Raw genomic sequence first — 17,899 nt, 5'->3', positions numbered from 1 at the left:
TCAGTTCACTATTATTTGGAATTTAGTCAGCAATCATAACAATGTATTAATAGTAATATAATATATTTCTAAACCAAAAGTTACTGGCATGCTGCATCAACATCAAAACTAAGCGTATGGGAAATAATGCCACAAGGGGCAAAAAGGTAATTATAAAACAATAAGGAAGAAGGTCCTGGGAAACAGAGATTGTGCACTTGCGTTATCAGCAAGGGCCCACGAACAAGTGTCAAGCAGGGAAGTTGTGCTATTAGCTTCTCTTTCTTATGCCTAAGACTGTTCGTGAACGCATGCTGTTATGCTCTCTCCCTCATTTTATTACTGAATTAGTGACTTGTAATCCTCTCCTTTTCGCAGGCCACTCCCCGAGCACATACGACTTCGACCCTCAAACTCAGAAACAAGCACAGATACAACCAATAAATCGATGTATTTCCAAAGTAACTAATTTTCCAAGGGGGAGGAAAGAGCTTGCCAAAAACAAACTCAGGCAATACAATATATATACAGCATCATAGTTGCAGTATCCCGCAATCTGATTTGAGACCAGACTACATGAATAAATAAACTACAAAAAACTAGCACGAACATCACGCCAAAGCGCAAGGTTGCTAAACAAGGTACCTGTCCTGCTAATAATTATAAAGCACCAGCCAAAGCAAGATAGAACAAACATAACAATCAAGATTTTAACTGTGAAGAGCTTATTCACAGAGGCAGATCCAGCCAACCAATCTCTTAAACTAACAATTTTGATCCTACACATACTTTACATGACATTATAAGTAAATATTCACATTGAGAAACCACCGAAGGAACAAAAAATCATTGAACATAACAAAGTCCCTGTATATGTGACATTATACATCCTGTTAGACCATACTTGTTATGTTTCTCTAGCATAAAGTTCCAAGTGCAACTTATCAACTTATAATATTACTAAAATACCAAGGGGGAAGGAACGCAATTCACTTATTCTCAAGGGCAGTTTAGTAAAAAGTCGATGATTTCTACACATTGTAACTCCAACTAAAGGTTGTGCTCAGTATGTTTTCTTAAAGTAACATTTTTTAAATCACCAAAATAAATACCCACAGCTTTATTGATTTCTGAGCCAATTAAAATTCAACTTTTCCAAAATCATTCTCTTCTAAACCCAATTTGTAAGGCACTGCCTTCCCACAAGGGTTTCATTTACCAACAACATCCCAAAACAACTATAAACCATTTCATGATGCTTCATCATGAGAAACAGAAAATTTCCCCAAAATCCATATAACTCAAGTTGGAGAGCACAGCTTTTTAAGGAGTTGCTTCATCAAAAAATAACTAGGAAGAAAAGATATAGCAGCTGCCGTAACATTAGGAAGTGGTCCTTCAGTCAGAAACAGATATTTTCCTACAGGTCCATAAGCAAAAAGTTCAAATATTTGCCTAGCATACTCCACCGGGCCAAGGACAACCCAAAACCAAAAAAAAAATGAACACAAGAAAATTTTCTCACCAAAGATATCAACAAAAAGAACTAAAAGATGCAACAATGAACAAAAAGTCAAACATGTCAGGTGTTGAAGAAGCCATGTCCTTTCCTGTACTAAAATAAAGTCCATTTCATCTTAGTCGGGAATTCCCAAAGAAAAACAAAGCCACAACAAACGTTAGTATGCGTCTAAAGTCTACAAGCTTTACCAGATCAGGTAATGTCTTTAATTTCCTCCTGGCTTGTATATGACTTCACAAGCACCACTTCCAGAAAATGCAATATGCTTATACAAAAAAGCATACAAGTATATCCTCTACACTTTTCATATAACCTTCCGTTATAGGTACCATATGATCTCTTTGTACTTATCATCCTTGAGGAAAGATATTAATGCCTTGTTTCTTACCTTATCAACACTTACCTGATGAGTTCAGCCTGCCAAAGTATCCAAAATCCATAACCAAAATGCAAATTAATGACTTAATCCACGCTCTAATACTCAACCCATAGAGTTTGTGATAAATGCTTCCAAATTATCCATGGGTAGGGTTCTTAAATACAAAAGTAAATAATGTTGTTCATACACAGCATATTCTAAGCACTTGCCGTTTCATCTCTAACTGAGATTAGTTTTCCTTACACCATAAACTTGAATACTCACTATCACAAATAACCTGTTTGTGAAACTAGAAACAGTTTGAACCAGCATGCTGCCTCTTTCACATTGAACTTATGCCAAAAAACCTTGTACTACAATGTATGGAGGCTATAGCACTTGGCATGCTTCTATCCAATACCATGGGTACCAAAACCAAAGCTTCAAATGCTCCACACCCTACAGAAGCCTCACTGTCTCTGAAATCTGTTTCATGGACAAATTCACCTTGCTAATACACCTCTCAGGACATACAAACCAACTTCTTCAAGAAGCCTAATCTCCGTTAAAAATGCACACTACTGCTGAAGATAATTATTACACGTCCACGAGTACAACACCAAAAGTAAAGGGATAAAAACAATCTGACTTACATCAGTAGTATGACCCAGAACCACCCCCACCACCCATGTAACTGCTACCACCCATACCGCGGCTAGAGTACATGGATGAGTAGGAGCTACCACCAACCTGCCATGAAAGCAGAAAAAGAACATCGATATAGGCTACTATAATTTTTAAAATATTAAACAAATGAAAGGAAAAGGGCATACATCAGATCCCCTAGGCATGTAATCACCACCATAACCAGAGGATGAGTACATTCCACCAATATCACTGCTGCTAAACGAACCTGAAAACCAGACCAAATGTAAGTCATTAATCCATAAAACACCAACAAGATGCCCACCACATCCAGCAGGAACCCCTCTTTTTTCTTCTTTAACAAGTCAGCAGCAACTTAGAACACACCTCCACCATAGCCCATGCCCTGACGACTGGCATATAGCCCATGTGAGTCCTGACTAGAAATAGAGCTCCTGCTGCCACCATATCCTAGATTGGATCTCCCAAGCCTATCAAAATAAGACAAAAGATAACAAAAGCTCCAGAACAAAGAGAATAAACACCAGAAAGTTCCTAAATAACGAACCTATCACCATATGCATCCACATATGGAGGAGCACCACCAGCAAGTTCGTAGTCTAGACGAGCCCTTGAATGCCTTGGACCATCATCAGCATATCGTGGAGGGACATCATCCTGATTCAACAAGCAAGTAAACAGCTTAATCAGCTAGGAAATTGTTAAATCATATGCCAATGATGACATAATTACTTGAAGGAACTGTGGGACCAACCATAACAGGATATGGCCTTTTTGAGCCAGAAATAGTGTCATAATCACGGCCACGCCCCTCACGGTAACTAAGAGGAGGTCTTTCAAATCTTTGGGCATATGCATCATCTCCATACGGTCTTCTCGCTGCAGTACGAGATGTGGTTCTAGGCAAATCAAAGTAACCAGAGTTGCGAGAAGAATATTCTTCTCCATATGTGGATCGTCTATCAGGGAAAACCCTAGATCCATAATCCATAACTTCTCTGCTCCTTGGACGAGGAAGCTCATCGCGTTGACTATAGTCCCTCTTTAAACTACCCTTTGGATATGGCATAACTGTCAAAAAAGATTGAAGTAAGAAATTTAAATCTCGAAAAATGAAGAATTCAGGTAGACGTGAAGCAGAATAGAGCCATACCGGGGGCTCTTCTGTCATAGGATCTAGAAGGGGGAGGTGATAAAGGCCTGCCTCTAGCTGGTGCAGACATGAGAGGACGTCTATCTCTTAGTCCAACAGGCCTCTTTAGACAAGGTGGAGGGGCACGGCTACTAATTCCTCTCATCCCACGAGGGGCAAAACCACCTGAATCAGGACGACCCCATGAACCCCTAACTACTCGTCCAGATCCGCGCCCAGACCTGAAACTATCACGGCCGACGTTCTTACCTCTGCCTCTTTGATGTGGTCTCGATAACCTGGCTCTAACTTTGGCCTGAAATAAAAGAATAACCATTAGACAAGGTAATAGTTAAGTCATGTAAACAACATGGTACACCAAGAACATTGACTAACCTTGATGTCTCCTTCGCCCAACTCGGTATTATTAATGCTCTTAGCACATGTGACAGCAGCATCATGAGTATCAAATGTGACAAAACCATAATCCTTCCTGTCAGCAGATGGCATGTTCCGGGCAAGTTCAATCTTTTCAATCTCCCCATACTTCTTTAGTAGCTCTCTAACGCGATCCTCATCCCAAGAAGGAGGCAGGCAATCAATAAATATGGTCCTAACCTGAACTTGGGAGAAAAAATCATCAAGCTCTCACAATAAAATACATTTATGATTTCCAACAAGCCCCGTAGCTCATGCCACCTAAAGCAAAAAAGAAAAACTGTTTTGTAGCCAACTAAAACTGTTTTGTAGCCAACCACCAGCTGGCTTAGTGGCAAGAGGCTTGTGAGGCATGAGAGCTTGGGACCAAACCATAGCAACCCAACCACAAATTATATTAGAAGAAAATTTGTTTTAGTAAATTACCTGTGCCATGATTTCATCACCGGGATCGATGAAGGAATCTGCAAAAGAAACCTTTGCAGGCCTATCAACCCCAAATAAAACATCTCTCCGTTGAAGGCGCTTAAAAGCATCCATCGCATCTGAACGGGATGCAAATTCCAAAAATGCAAAGCCTCGATTCATTCCTTCATTGTTGCTGTCTTCGACCAATGTTAAGTCCTCAACATTGTCAACTCCGTAATGTTTCAACTTCTCTTTCAACTGGAACAACAGTCAATAACGAATACATGTTATCTACTTATAACCATTTACAAAGATGGCCCACTTTCTAGTGACCTTAAATAATCCCATGTACTTACGGCTTCCTTTGTCCATGTCTTGCATATATTACCCAGAAAAAGGGTGTCACTGTCTTGACTTGGGGTAACACCACACTGTTTTCCATTAATCTAGAATTGCAGTCATTAGAACAAAATAGTTTTAAGTTTTAAAGTTGATCCATTTTGAAATTCAAAGAAGTAATATTATTGAAGAACAGAATAATTACCACGGGATTCCTAAGTTCAGTATATGCACGTTTTGCTTGTTCTATGGTTGCAAATCGCAAGAAAGCAAAGCCCTTGTTCTTCTTTGTTTGAGGGTTCATCATCAACCTAACTTCAACAATTTCACCCACTTGGTTGAACACTTTCCTGATATCATCTTCGGTAGCATCCTTGTCTAAGCCCCCAACAAACACTTCAAACTCTTTACGCTTGCGTCTCTCTTGAACAACTTCATGTCGCTCTTCATGCTCGGTTGCATCATCCAAATCTGCATGCTCTGCTTCCTCCCTGGGATGCTCATCATCATCGGCATCACCTTCTACTTCAATTTCATGAATATCTTCGTCCTCATCATCCTGCTCCTCCTCAATCACTTCCTCTACTTCATCTTCCACTTCATCAGGATCCATCTCCTTCTCGTCATAATCCACCCCACCATATTCTTCAGCTTCATATTCAGGTTCATTATCATCCAACTCTAACCTCTCATCTTTTTCATACTCCTCGATAGACTCCTTAGAGTCATTCTCTTCTGCGACAAAGAAGGGATAGAATAATCAAGGCCAGCCAAGAAGCAATCACCTTAAAGCAATTGATACGAAATTCTAATAGAAACAAAAATATCTCAACAATCCAAATTCTCGTAAAGATAATGATTGTGAACCTTGCAAATTCTCGGACAGGGAAATAAATGGACAAGGATACGTTTATGTGATACCAAATATGATCCAACGGAAATCAGACACTTTATAACATGCTAAATTCCAGGAATAGCCCACAAAACTACAATAAAAGCTACAGTTTTGTATAATGGCGATGTGCCATATAATTTTCAAACTTGCAGATGCCCAAATCCATCAGATTGAAAGCAAATCGGATGAACCAAAAGCAAACCAAAGACTTACTCTTCATCGCAACCAACCCATTGGAATTCAAATTTAAACCGGTGTTTTCCTCCTCAGCAACCCCTTTCTCCTCGATCACCACTTTTTGCTCCGGAGTTGGTTTCTCAACAGCCTTAACGGTCTCCACGACCTCCTCAACTGGAACTGAAGCCTCCTTTGAATTCACGGCCTCGTGTACAGGCTCCGCTGGTGGATTCTCGGATTTGGACGCCCCTCTAGTGGACCTCGGCGTTCTCTTTGGACCACCGGCCGCGGCTCCTCTCTTCACGGTTCTAGGAGGCATTGTTTAGAAACCACACGACTGAGATATCTGAATTCGATAAAGGAAAAAGGGATAATTGAAACTTCCGATAGAACAAAGAGAAAAATTAAAACCCACGGATTGATGAGAACTCCTAGATAAGTCGAAACGGAATCCAAATTAAATATCCTAACTTAAAGAGAAGTAAATAAGGAAATATCTAAAATCGCAATAAAAAACCCTAACCCTAAGTATGCGAATGAAACGGGGGGAATAGAGAGAGTGACAAAGAGGAAAAAGACGTGAATTTTGTTTTGGAAATCTGGTTCTAGGGTGAATTTAATACACGGTTTGAGGTTGGTCTCCTGGTTTATTTAGATATATATATGCGCGCGCACGGACAATGTCATCGTTTAATATATATATATAGATCGCTATTTTGAAAAAATAATAGAGACAAAAATGTGGTCTTTCTTTTTTAATATAGAGAAAAAAAAAGCAGTTGAAGTTTAAATGTTTTTTTTTATCAGTGTCGCCTGAAAATATATATTTTTAAAATTTTTAAAATACATATTTTTAATTTAATTTTCTCAACCCAAAATTATTTTTGTTTTTATTATAGTTATAGTTATCTATGGTTAATTTCACTTCCCAAAATTTCTTTTTAATTTAATTCTCCCAACAATAAAACAAATCGGTAGCTAGTGTCCTAAAGTTTGTCTTTTGATTTAATTCAAGCTTCTTCTTTTTTCATTTTCTCGTTTTCATCTGATCTTTTTTTTTCAGCAATTTTCTTTTTTTTTTGGTTTTTTAATGCGTATACCCATAAAAATAGTGATATCTTTTAAAAATACGTACTAATACTGTCACGGTACTAATAAAAAATTAATTTATTTCCCACGCCATTTTATATTTTTAATATTGTTTTTGTAAAAAAATCAGAAAATTGAGTCACGTTTAAAAAAAACATTTCATTTTTTAAAATATAAAAATTTTAGATGCATACCATTCTTATTTGTAATGTTATTAATCTCTATATCTATATTTTATTACAATTTTAACTGACATGTTCAATTATAAAGTTACAACAAATTATATTAATTGAGTAATAGTTCGGCTGATATCAATATTATTGTCAGAGCAAGAGAATATGGAAGCATGAATATACTCCTATTTAAGGGTGGATAGAGATTATTAGTAATTTTAAGCATTACATCAATAGATATTAATTGAAGATAATTTTGTATGTTCATGTAAATTTTATAAAAAAAAAACTATTTATATACGATGAAATTCATAGTCAAAATATTATAATTTATAATCTCAACTTTATTATTTTAATTAAATTCATATTTAAATATTTATTAAATTTCGAAATTTATTATGTATATTGTGAATGTGTCGTAATGTAATTTCTTATCGATTTAAGTTTACGGCCTAATCAAAGATGTTATTTAAATAAAATCATGATACACGTTCTACAGTTGATATTTTTTTGAAGTGTTGATATATTATTATTATTATTAAATAAGTTTACATTTTATTATTAGTTTAATGAAACAGAGGTATTTCTATATTGGGCGACGAAGACACGTGGAAAGCATGGAGAGTGAAGCAGCTGACATTATCACCTCATCTAACCATGATTTGTTTGCTTGGATCTTAAGGTATAAGCTGAAGCATGGCCGCATAGGATCTTTCCTCGCTCGCCGTCTAATCTTACGTGGCACTGTTATAGTACCGTAATCTTCCTCCGTAGAAATCAGTAACGTTGCAAGTTCTTATAAAAATTTTGCCCTTCGTTTTGTAAATTCATATTATACTTTCTTAAAAGAAAATTTATGGATAATTAAGAAGTGAATTTCCACAATAAGAAACTGTTGTATTTTTCTTAATCATTTTTATTGCAATTATTAAACTTAGACCTCATGGATCAAGAAATCAATAAAATCAACAATAAATAAAATATCATCATTTGTTATATTTAATGATTGAGTTTTCTGCATTAAAACCACATCACACATCCTTTTGCTACTTAAATAAACAATATAAGATAATATGTATCACAATTTTTTAACTTGATTTATAAAATTAAAAAATTTATGTTCAATGTTTAATCCTTAATGAACTTACAAAACATAAAAAATTAATTATTAAGTTCACTTCAATGGATCCTTTAAGAAACAAAAAATAAAATAATAATCCACGTAAATATATAAAAGCAAGAAGCAATAATCATTGGCACATTGAGACTTCTAGTCCAATAGGAAGGTTTTCTTTTAAAGATTCTTGATTCTTTTATACGAGAAAATTTATATTTGTAATTATATAATTTATTTAAACCAGTAAATATGTTTAAAACATTGAGATATAACACCTATATCCAACATATTCACTTAACAATATTTGGTACATATAGGGGAGGTTCCATGATTTGGTAGAATCAGGTCACCCGGCAATACAAATAGTAGGTTGTTTGTGTGATCAGTTAAGTAGCATTTGTGTTACATGTCAGTTGTCAAGTATAGTAATAGTACTATGTGATCCTACTTTGGTGTTCTCTTTATTAAAATTGTACAATCGTTATAGTTTCGTAATCTCTCTATGTTCCCTTTTAAAAGATAAAAGCAAATGATCAAAGGCGAGAGAATTCTTAACTAGTTTAAAAGAAATTCACGGACAATCAACTTTGTATGGTTCAACAATGAATCACTTGAAAATGTATTTAGTAAAATAGTTATCCGTGAGGACCTGATTGAGCCCTTAATAAGTCACTAATTGTTTTGACACATATAATTGTTAAACTTTTGTTTCTGTGAACTTGTCAGTCATCCACGCACATTGATTCTTGCTATCAAGTACACATTTTGGGGTTTTATAGGTGATATGTTCGCTGAAGAACAGAATGAATTGGTTGAATCGGCAGCTGAAATGTTGTATAGTCGTATACATGCCCCTTACATATTAACTAGCAGGGGAATGTCTTGCTATGGCGGAGTTGCCGCCGTTTATTCCGTACATTCTTTTGCTCTTTGTTGGCTTTGTCATATATTGTTTACAAAGAGCTTACTACTGCGCGGACAACATTATCCTCCATTTGACTAGTCGGATATTCGTCGTCCAAGTACAAACTGTGAAGATATATATTATCCTCGATCCAAGTATCAAGGCAGCATCCTTTCCAATTTCATCTGCAATTTTACTGGCAATGGGGAATAACACGTTTACTGGTTTTAGGTATTAGCTTGACTTCTTTACTACATTACACTTGATTGTGACATTTGATGGACATACTACTGAAATCAGTACTTTCAAAATTGGCAAAAATTAATTTATTTTTAAAAAATACTAATGTCGAAAATGGAAGTGACCAAATGGGACTTTTTTAATCTTTTTGTTTCTAAAAACTTACATAATCGTTTATCTTTAAAAATTGCAACTATTTTCCTTTTATTTCTTTTGGCCATTAACATCATAAACTAATTAGTGATGACATGTTGAAAGACACTCCCAGAAAACACCGTCCCATGAATTCAAAGCTACCAGTGAATGAAGTACGTATAAAAGAAAAGCAAAGATGGTGCTAATTTAAAAAATCGATTTCGGAGAAGAAAAGTAGATTGATTTCCATGGAAATACAACATACACGCGGACACATAAACCTGGAACGAAATTGTCAGTAACATCAAATTTTAGCACTTTCAGATGCAATGCCATTAAACATCTTATGTCGATCAGTCATCATTCATGAGCTTAAATGCAATAGATATTAGTTCATTATTATTTGGAATTTAGTCAGCGATAATAACAATGGATCAATAATAATATTTCTAAACCAAGTTATCGGCATGCTGCACCATCATCAAAATCAAGTCTAGGAAATAATGAAAAATGGGGCAAAAGAGCACTTGATATAAGGGCAAAAAAAAGTAAGGATAAATAATAAGGAAGAAAATGTTTGGGAACAGAGTTGTGCACTAATGTTATCAGCAAAGACCCACGAGCCAATGTCTACCGTAGAAGTTGAGCCATTCATCAAAAACAGCTATTGCCTTCTCTTCCTTATGCCTAGTCTGTTCATGAAGGCATGCAGTTACGCTCTCACCCCTAATTTTATTACTGAATTAGTAACTTGTGATCCTCTCCTTTTTGCAGGCCAGTCCCAGAGCACATAAGATTTGGACCCCCAAACTCGGAAACAAGCACAGATACAACCAATAAATCCATATATTTGCCAAAGTAACTAAATTTCCAAAGGGGGAAAAAGAGCAAGCCAGAAAAAACACCACAGGCAATATAGTATATACAGCATCATGGTTGCCTTGTTGTTGCACTATCCCGCAAGTTTATTTGAGACCAAAATAACATGAATAAAAAAACTACAAAAGCTAGAACCAGCATCATGTCAGAGTGCTGGGTTGCTAAACAAGTAGCAGTCCTGCTAATAATTTTAAAGCACCAGCCCAAGCGAGATGGAACAAGCATATCAATCAAGTTTTTAACTGTGAAGAGCTCAGTAACGGTGGCAGATCTGGCCAACCATTCGCCTGTTAACTAACAATTTTGATCCTACATTAATACTTTACATGACGTTATGCTTAAATATTCACATTGAACTGAGAATAAACCACCCATGGACTAAATATCATTGAACATAATGAAGACCCCGTAGATATGACATTATACATCTTGTTAGACCATACTTTTTACACTTCTCTAGCATAAAGTTCGAAGTGTATCTTATTAACTTATAACGTCACTAAAATACTTGGGGGGAGGGAAGGAAACTCACTTATTCTCAAGTACAATTTAGTAAAAAGCCAATGATTTCAACAAATTGTAACTCCAACTAAAGGTTGTGCTCAGTATGTTTTCTTAAAAAAGCATTTTTTAAATCACCAACATAAAAACCCACAGCTTCATTGATTTCTGAGCAAATTAGAATTCTACTTTTCCAAAATCATTTCTCTTCTAAGCCCAATTTGTAAGGCACTGCCTCCACAAGGGTTTCATTTACCAACAACTTGCCAAAACAACTATAAACCATTTCATGATGCTTCATAATGAGAAACAGAAATTTCCCCCAAAATCCATATAACTCAAGTTGGAGAGCACAGCTTCATAAAGAGTTGCTTCATCAAACAATAACAAGGGAGAAAAGAAATAGCAGCCGCTGTGACATTAGGAAGTGGTCCTTCAGTAAGAAACAGATACTTTCCTATGGGTCCATAAGCAAAAAGTTCAAAATCTTTGCCAAGCATACACCACAAGGCCAAGGACAACCCAAAACCAGAAAAATGAAAAAAAATTGAACACACGAAACTTTTCTCAAGAAAGATACCAACAAATAGAACTAAAAAGTGCAACAGTGACCAAAAAGTCAAACATGTCAGGTGTTGAAGCCATGTCCTTTCCTGTACTAGAATCAAGTCCATTTCGTCTTAGTCGGGAATTCCCATAGAAAAATCAAGCCAAAACAAAAGTTAGTATGTGTCTACAGTGTACAAGCTTTACCAGATCAGGTTAAGTAAGTCTTTAATTTCCTCCTGGCATGTACATTGCTTCACAAGCACCACTTCCAAGAATTGCAATATGCTTGTACAAAAAAAGCATACAAGAATATCCTCTAAAGATTTCACATAATCTTCAGGTATAGGTACCATTTGATCTCTTAGTGCTTATCACCCTTGAGGAAAGATGTTAATGCCTTGTTTCTTACCTTATCAACACTTACCAGTTGAGTTCAGCATGCCAAAGTTTCCAAAATCCATAACCAAATATAAATTAATGACTTATCCTCGCTCAAATACTCAGCCCAGTAGAGTTTGTGACAAAAGCTTCCAAATTATCCATTGGTAGGGTTCTTAAATACAAAAGTAAATATTGTTCATATACAGCATATTCTAAGCACTTGCTGTTTAATCTCTACGTAAGATTAGTTTTCCTTACACCATAAACTTGAATACGCACTATCACAAGTAACCTGATCTTGAAACTAGAAACAGTTTGAACCAGCACCCTGCCTTTCACATTGAACTTAAGCCTCAAAACCTTGTACTACCATGTATGGAGGCTATAGCACTTGGCATGCTTCTATCCAATACCATGGGGTACCAAAACCAAAGCTTCGAATGCTCCACACCCTACGGAAGCCTCACTGTCTCCGAAATCTGTTTCATGGACAAATTCACCTTGCTAATACACCTCTCAGAACATATAAACCATCTTCTTCAGGAAGCCTAATCTACATTAGAAATGCATACTACTGCAGAAGATAATTATTACACGTCCACAGGTACAACACGAAAAGTAAAAGGGATAAAAACAATTGAACTTACATCAGTAGTATGACCCAGAACCACCCCCACCACCCATGTAACTGCTACCACCCATACCACGACTGGAGTACATGGATGAGTAAGAGCTACCACCAACCTGCCATGGAAGCAGAAAAAGAACATCGATATAGGCTAGTATAGTTTTTAAAATATCAAACAAAAGAAAGAAGGAAAAGGACATACACCAGATCCCCTAGGTATGTAATCACCACCATAACCAGAGGATGAGTACATTCCTCCAACATCACTGCTGCTAAAAGAACCTGAAAACCAGACCAAATGAAAGTCATTAAACCAGAAAACACCAACAATACGTCCACCCCACCCAGGAGGAACTTCTCTTCTTTCAATTTTAACAAATCAGCAGCAACTTAGAACACACCTCCACCATAGCCCATGCCCTGACGACTGCCATATAGCCCATGTGAGGTCTGACTAGATATAGAATTCCTGCTGCCACCGTATCCTAGATTGGATCTCCCAAGCCTATCAAAATAAGACAAAAGATAACTAAAGCTCCAGAACAAAGAGAATAAACACCAGAAAGCTCCTAAATAACAAACCTATCACCATATGCATCCACATATGGAGGAGCACCACCAACAAGTTCATAGTCTAGACGAGCCCTTGAATGCCTCGGACCATCATCAGCATATCGTGGAGGGACATCATCCTGATTCAACAAGCAAGTACACGGCATAATCAGCTAGGAAATTGTTAAATCATATGCCAATGATGACATAATTACTTGAAGGAACTGTGGGACCAACCATAACAGGATATGGCCTTTTTGAGCCAGAAATAGTGTCATAATCACGGCCACGCCCCTCACGATAACTAGGAGGAGGTCTTTCAAATCTTTGGGCATATGCATCATCTCCATACGGTCTTCTCGCTGCAGTACGAGATGTGGTTCTAAGCAAATCAAAGTAACCAGGGTTGCGAGAAGAATATTCTTCTCTATATGTGGATCGTCTATCAGGGACAACTCTAGATCCATAATCCATAACTTCTCTGCTCCTTGGACGAGGAAGCTCATCACGTTGACTATATTCCCTCTTAAAGCTACCCTTTGGATAAGGCATAACTGTCAAAAAAGATTGAAGTAAGAAATTTAAATCTCAAAAAATGAAGAATTCAGGTAGACATGAAGCAGAATAGAGCCATACCAGGGGCTCTTCTGTCATAGGATCTAGAAGGGGGAGGTGATAAAGGTCTGCCTCTAGCTGGTGCAGACATGAGAGGACGTCTATCTCTTAGTCCAACAGGCCTCTTTAGACTAGGTGGAGGGGCACGGCTACTAATTCCTCTCATCCCACGAGTAGCATAACCACGTGAATCAGGACGAACCCATGAACCCCTAACTACTCGTCCAGATCCACGCCCAGACCTGAAACTATCACGGCTGACGTTCTTACCTCTGCCTCTTTGATGTGGTCTCGATAACCTGGCTCTAACTTTGGCCTGAAATAAAAGAATAACCATTAGACAAGGTAATAGCTAAGTCATGTAAACAACATGGTACACCAAGAACATTGACTAACCTTGATGTCACCTTCGCCCAACTCGGTATTATTAATGCTCTTAGCACATGTGACAGCAGCATCATGAGTATCAAATGTGACAAAACCATAATCCTTCCTGTCAGCAGATGGCATGTCCCGGGCAAGTTCAATCTTTTCAATCTCCCCATACTTCTTCAGTAGCTCTCTAACGCGATCCTCATCCCAAGAAGGAGGCAGGCAATCAATAAAAATGGTCCTAACCTGAAATTGGGAGAAAAAATGATCAAGCTCTCACAATAAGACACATTTATGATTTCCTACAAGCCCAGTAGTTCATGCCACCTAAAGCAAAAAAGAAAAACTGTTTTGTAGCCAACTACCTCTTGGTTTAGTGGCAAGAGGCTTGTGAGGCATGAGAGCTTGGGACCAAACCATAGCAACCCAACCACAAATTATATTAGAAGAAAATTTGTTTTAGTAATTTACCTGTGCCATGATTTCATCACCTGGATCGATGAAGGAATCTGCAAAAGAAACCTTTGCAGGCCTATCAACCCCAAATAAAACATCTCTCCGTTGAAGACGCTTAAAAGCATCCATCGCATCTGAACGGGATGCAAATTCCAAAAATGCAAAGCCTCGATTCATTCCTTCATTGTTGCTGTCTTCGACCAATGTTAAGTCCTCAACATTGTCAACTCCGTAATGTTTCAACTTCTCTTTCAACTGGAACAACAGTCAATAACGAACACATGTTATCTACTTATAACCATTTACAAAGATGGCCCACTTGCTAGTGACCTTAAATAATCCCATGTACTTACTGCTTCCTTTGTCCATGTCTTGCATATATTACCCAGAAAAAGGGTGTCACTGTCTTGACTTGGGGTAACACCACACTGTTTTCCATTGATCTAGAATTGCAATCATTAGAACAAAATAGTTTTAAGTTTTAAAGTTGATCCATTTTGAAATTCAGAAAAGTAATATTATTGAAGAACAGAATAATTACCACGGGATTCCTAAGTTCAGTATATGCACGTTTTGCTTGTTCTATAGTTGCAAATCGCAAGAAAGCAAAGCCCTTGTTCTTCTTTGTTTGAGGGTTCATCATCAACCTAACTTCAACAATTTCACCCACTTGGTTGAACACTTTCCTGATATCATCTTCGGTAGCATCCTTGTCCAAGCCCCCAACAAACACTTCAAACTCTTTACGCTTGCGTCTCTCTTGAACAACTTCATGTCGCTCTTCATGCTCGGTTGCATCATTCAAATCTGCATGCTCTGCTTCCTCCCCAGGATGCTCATCATCATCAGCATCACCTTCTACTTCAACTTCATGAATATCTTCGTCCTCACCATCCTGCTCCTCCTCAATCACTTCCTCTACTTCATCTTCCACTTCATCAGGATCCATCTCCTTCTCGTCATAATCCACCCCACCATATTCTTCAGCTTCATATTCAGGTTCATTATCATCCAATTCTAACCTCTCATCTTTTTCATACTCCTCGATAGACTCCTGTGAGTCATTCTCTTCTGCGACAAAGAAGGGGTATAATATTCAAGGCCGGTCAAGAAGCAATCACCTTAAAGCAGTTGATACGAAATTCTAATAGAAACAAAAATATCTCAACAATCCAAATACTTGTAAAGATAATGATTGTGAACCTGGTAGATCCTCGATAAGGGAAATAAACGGACAAGGATATGTTTCTGTGATACCAAATATGATCCAACGGAAAGCAAAAACTTTATAACATGCTAAACTCCAGGAATAACCCACAAAACTACAGTAAAATGTACAATTTTGTATAATAGCGACGTGCCATATAATTTTCAAAAATGCAGATGCCCACATCTATCAGATTGAAAGCAAATCAGATGAACCATATGCAAACAAAAGACTTACTCTTCATCGCAACCAACCCATTGGAATTCAAATTTAAACCGGTGTTTTCCTCCTCGATCACCTCTTTTTGTTCCGGAGTTGGTTTCTCATCAACCTTAACTGCCTCCACGACCTCCTCAACTGGAATTGAAGCCTCCTTTGCATTCACGGCCTCTTGTGCAGGCTCCGCTGGTGGATTCTCGGATTTAGATGCGCCTCTAGTGTTCCTCGGCGTTCTCTTTGAACCACCGGCGACAGCTCCTCTCTTCACTATTCTAGGAGGCATTCTTTAGAAACTTAACGACTGAAAGATCAGAATTCGATAAAGAAGGGAAAAGGGATGATCGAAACTCCCGACGGAACAGGAAAAAATTAAAACCAACGGATTGATGAGAAATCTGAGATAAGTCGAAACGGAATCCAAATTAAATCTTCTAACTTAAATAGAAAGTGATTTAGGAAATATGTAAAATCGCAATGAAAACCCTAACCCTAGGTATGCGAAGGAAATTGGGGGGGGGTAACAATGAGGAAAAAGACGCGAATTTTGTTTTGGAACTCTATGTCTAGGGTATGTTTAAATTAATACACGATACGAGGTTGATCTCCGTATTTATTTGGGATTTTTGTCGAAATAAAAAAAAATTCCAAAATATTAGGGTTGAAAATTATTATTAAATTATTATGTTATTATCGAAGTAGGCCGTTTTTATGGGCTAAAAAAGTAAAAGTGCATCAGAAGCTTTGCCTTAACAACTCTGTATCATCGGCCGAATAGTTGAATGTTTGTGCCTTAACCCAGTTTCAAATTCCCTTTTTCATATTTGCTTTCTTCTTTTTAAATATCTTGTTTGAAGCTTTTTCCTTTTTTTAAATTAAATGTTTTTCAGTTTTATTTTATTTTTAATTAATAAATTCTCTATTTATAATTATGTAATTATATATTAAATTGTATATATCTATCATTACTTTAAATATATTTTATTTTTAAAATATCATTTATTTTATATATATATCTACTGAAAATATTGATATATGGAATAATTAATTGATTATATATATGGATGGTAAATTTTAGTATTATATATTTTTCTATGTCTATTTGAAATAATTGATTGAAATATTTCATTTATAAAAATAATAGTATTTAAAATAATTTTTATAATATTATAATTTATAATACCCACAATATAGGTGAAAATATAATGATATTTGAAGCAATTATTTGAAGTTTTTCACATATAAAAATATTAATATTTAAAATATTTCACATAAAAATAATGATATTTCAAATAATTATTTTTATAATATTGGAATTTATCATGCTGAAATATAACGATATTTGAAATAATTATTTGAAATATTCCACATATAAAAATTATATTTACTAAAAATAATTATATTTAAAATAATTAATTGATTTTATATATTAGATTTTACCATATTTAAAATAATTATTTTATTTTATAATATTAGAATTCACCATGCTCATAATGTACATGAAAAATAAACAAATATTTGACGTATAAAAATTATATATATAAAATAATTAATTTTAAAAAATTAAAATATACTTAACATAATATATATTAAAAATTTTATTTTCATTAACAATTACATATTTATTATTTTGTTTCTATAAATAATGATTTATTAATTAAAAATAATAATTGGAAATAAAATAAAAAACTTAAAAACATTTAAATAGAAAGGCAAAATGCTTAAAGAAAATGAAAAAGACAAGCTTTAAACCATTTAGCTAATGATGTTAAGTGATGTAAACCTAAAAGAAATGGAAAGCCGCATGTTAACCTCTAAAACACTTATAGCACATCTAGTTGTGAGGAATGGAATAGGGTTCTAATCAGTAATTCAATTGTTTGATTGAATGGAATTGAATAAAGCTGTAATAGTATTCTTGCGTTTGGTTGAATGAAATAGATGTTGTAGTAACATAAGGGAAAAAGTTGA

At 35.9% G+C, this 17,899-nt stretch overlaps 2 protein-coding genes across 7 annotated transcripts; both read right to left on the bottom strand.

Moving 5' to 3' along the window:
* Positions 1 to 46: 46 nt before the first annotated feature.
* Positions 47 to 6,584, bottom strand: LOC107923377 (nucleolin). Of its 2 annotated transcripts, XM_016853575.2 has the most exons (12): positions 5,951 to 6,584; positions 5,048 to 5,577; positions 4,860 to 4,949; positions 4,522 to 4,761; positions 4,054 to 4,275; positions 3,679 to 3,973; positions 3,280 to 3,596; positions 3,073 to 3,182; positions 2,892 to 2,995; positions 2,693 to 2,772; positions 2,513 to 2,609; positions 47 to 1,399 (listed from the first exon to the last, which is right to left on the bottom strand). In XM_016853575.2, exons 1-11 carry the CDS (start codon positions 6,231 to 6,233, stop codon positions 2,514 to 2,516), a joined length of 2,367 nt encoding a protein of 788 aa, XP_016709064.2. In that variant the 5' UTR covers positions 6,234 to 6,584; the 3' UTR covers positions 47 to 1,399; position 2,513. The 2 variants fall into 2 exon arrangements, with proteins under 2 accessions (XP_016709064.2, XP_016709062.2); XM_016853573.2 differs by lacking the exon at positions 47 to 1,399 and having other exon boundaries at positions 1,977 to 2,609.
* Positions 6,585 to 9,944: 3,360 nt separating this feature from the next.
* Positions 9,945 to 16,511, bottom strand: LOC107923379 (nucleolin). 5 transcript variants are annotated; one of them, XM_016853582.2, is made up of 12 exons: positions 15,950 to 16,511; positions 15,047 to 15,576; positions 14,859 to 14,948; positions 14,521 to 14,760; positions 14,074 to 14,295; positions 13,699 to 13,993; positions 13,300 to 13,616; positions 13,093 to 13,202; positions 12,912 to 13,015; positions 12,713 to 12,792; positions 12,530 to 12,626; positions 9,945 to 10,298 (listed from the first exon to the last, which is right to left on the bottom strand). In XM_016853582.2, exons 1-11 carry the CDS (start codon positions 16,212 to 16,214, stop codon positions 12,531 to 12,533), a joined length of 2,349 nt encoding a protein of 782 aa, XP_016709071.2. In that variant the 5' UTR covers positions 16,215 to 16,511; the 3' UTR covers positions 9,945 to 10,298; position 12,530. The 5 variants fall into 5 exon arrangements, with proteins under 5 accessions (XP_016709071.2, XP_016709065.2, XP_016709067.2 ...); XM_016853576.2 differs by having other exon boundaries at positions 10,106 to 12,456; XM_016853578.2 differs by having other exon boundaries at positions 10,106 to 12,453.
* Between the last annotated feature and the right edge of the window lie 1,388 nt (positions 16,512 to 17,899).

The sequence above is a fragment of the Gossypium hirsutum genome, chromosome D11 (genome assembly GCF_007990345.1).
Source record: "Gossypium hirsutum isolate 1008001.06 chromosome D11, Gossypium_hirsutum_v2.1, whole genome shotgun sequence".
NCBI lineage: Eukaryota > Viridiplantae > Streptophyta > Magnoliopsida > Malvales > Malvaceae > Gossypium > Gossypium hirsutum.
The sequence above is the reverse complement of the archived record's forward strand: the minus strand, read 5'-3'. Positions and strand labels throughout refer to the sequence as shown.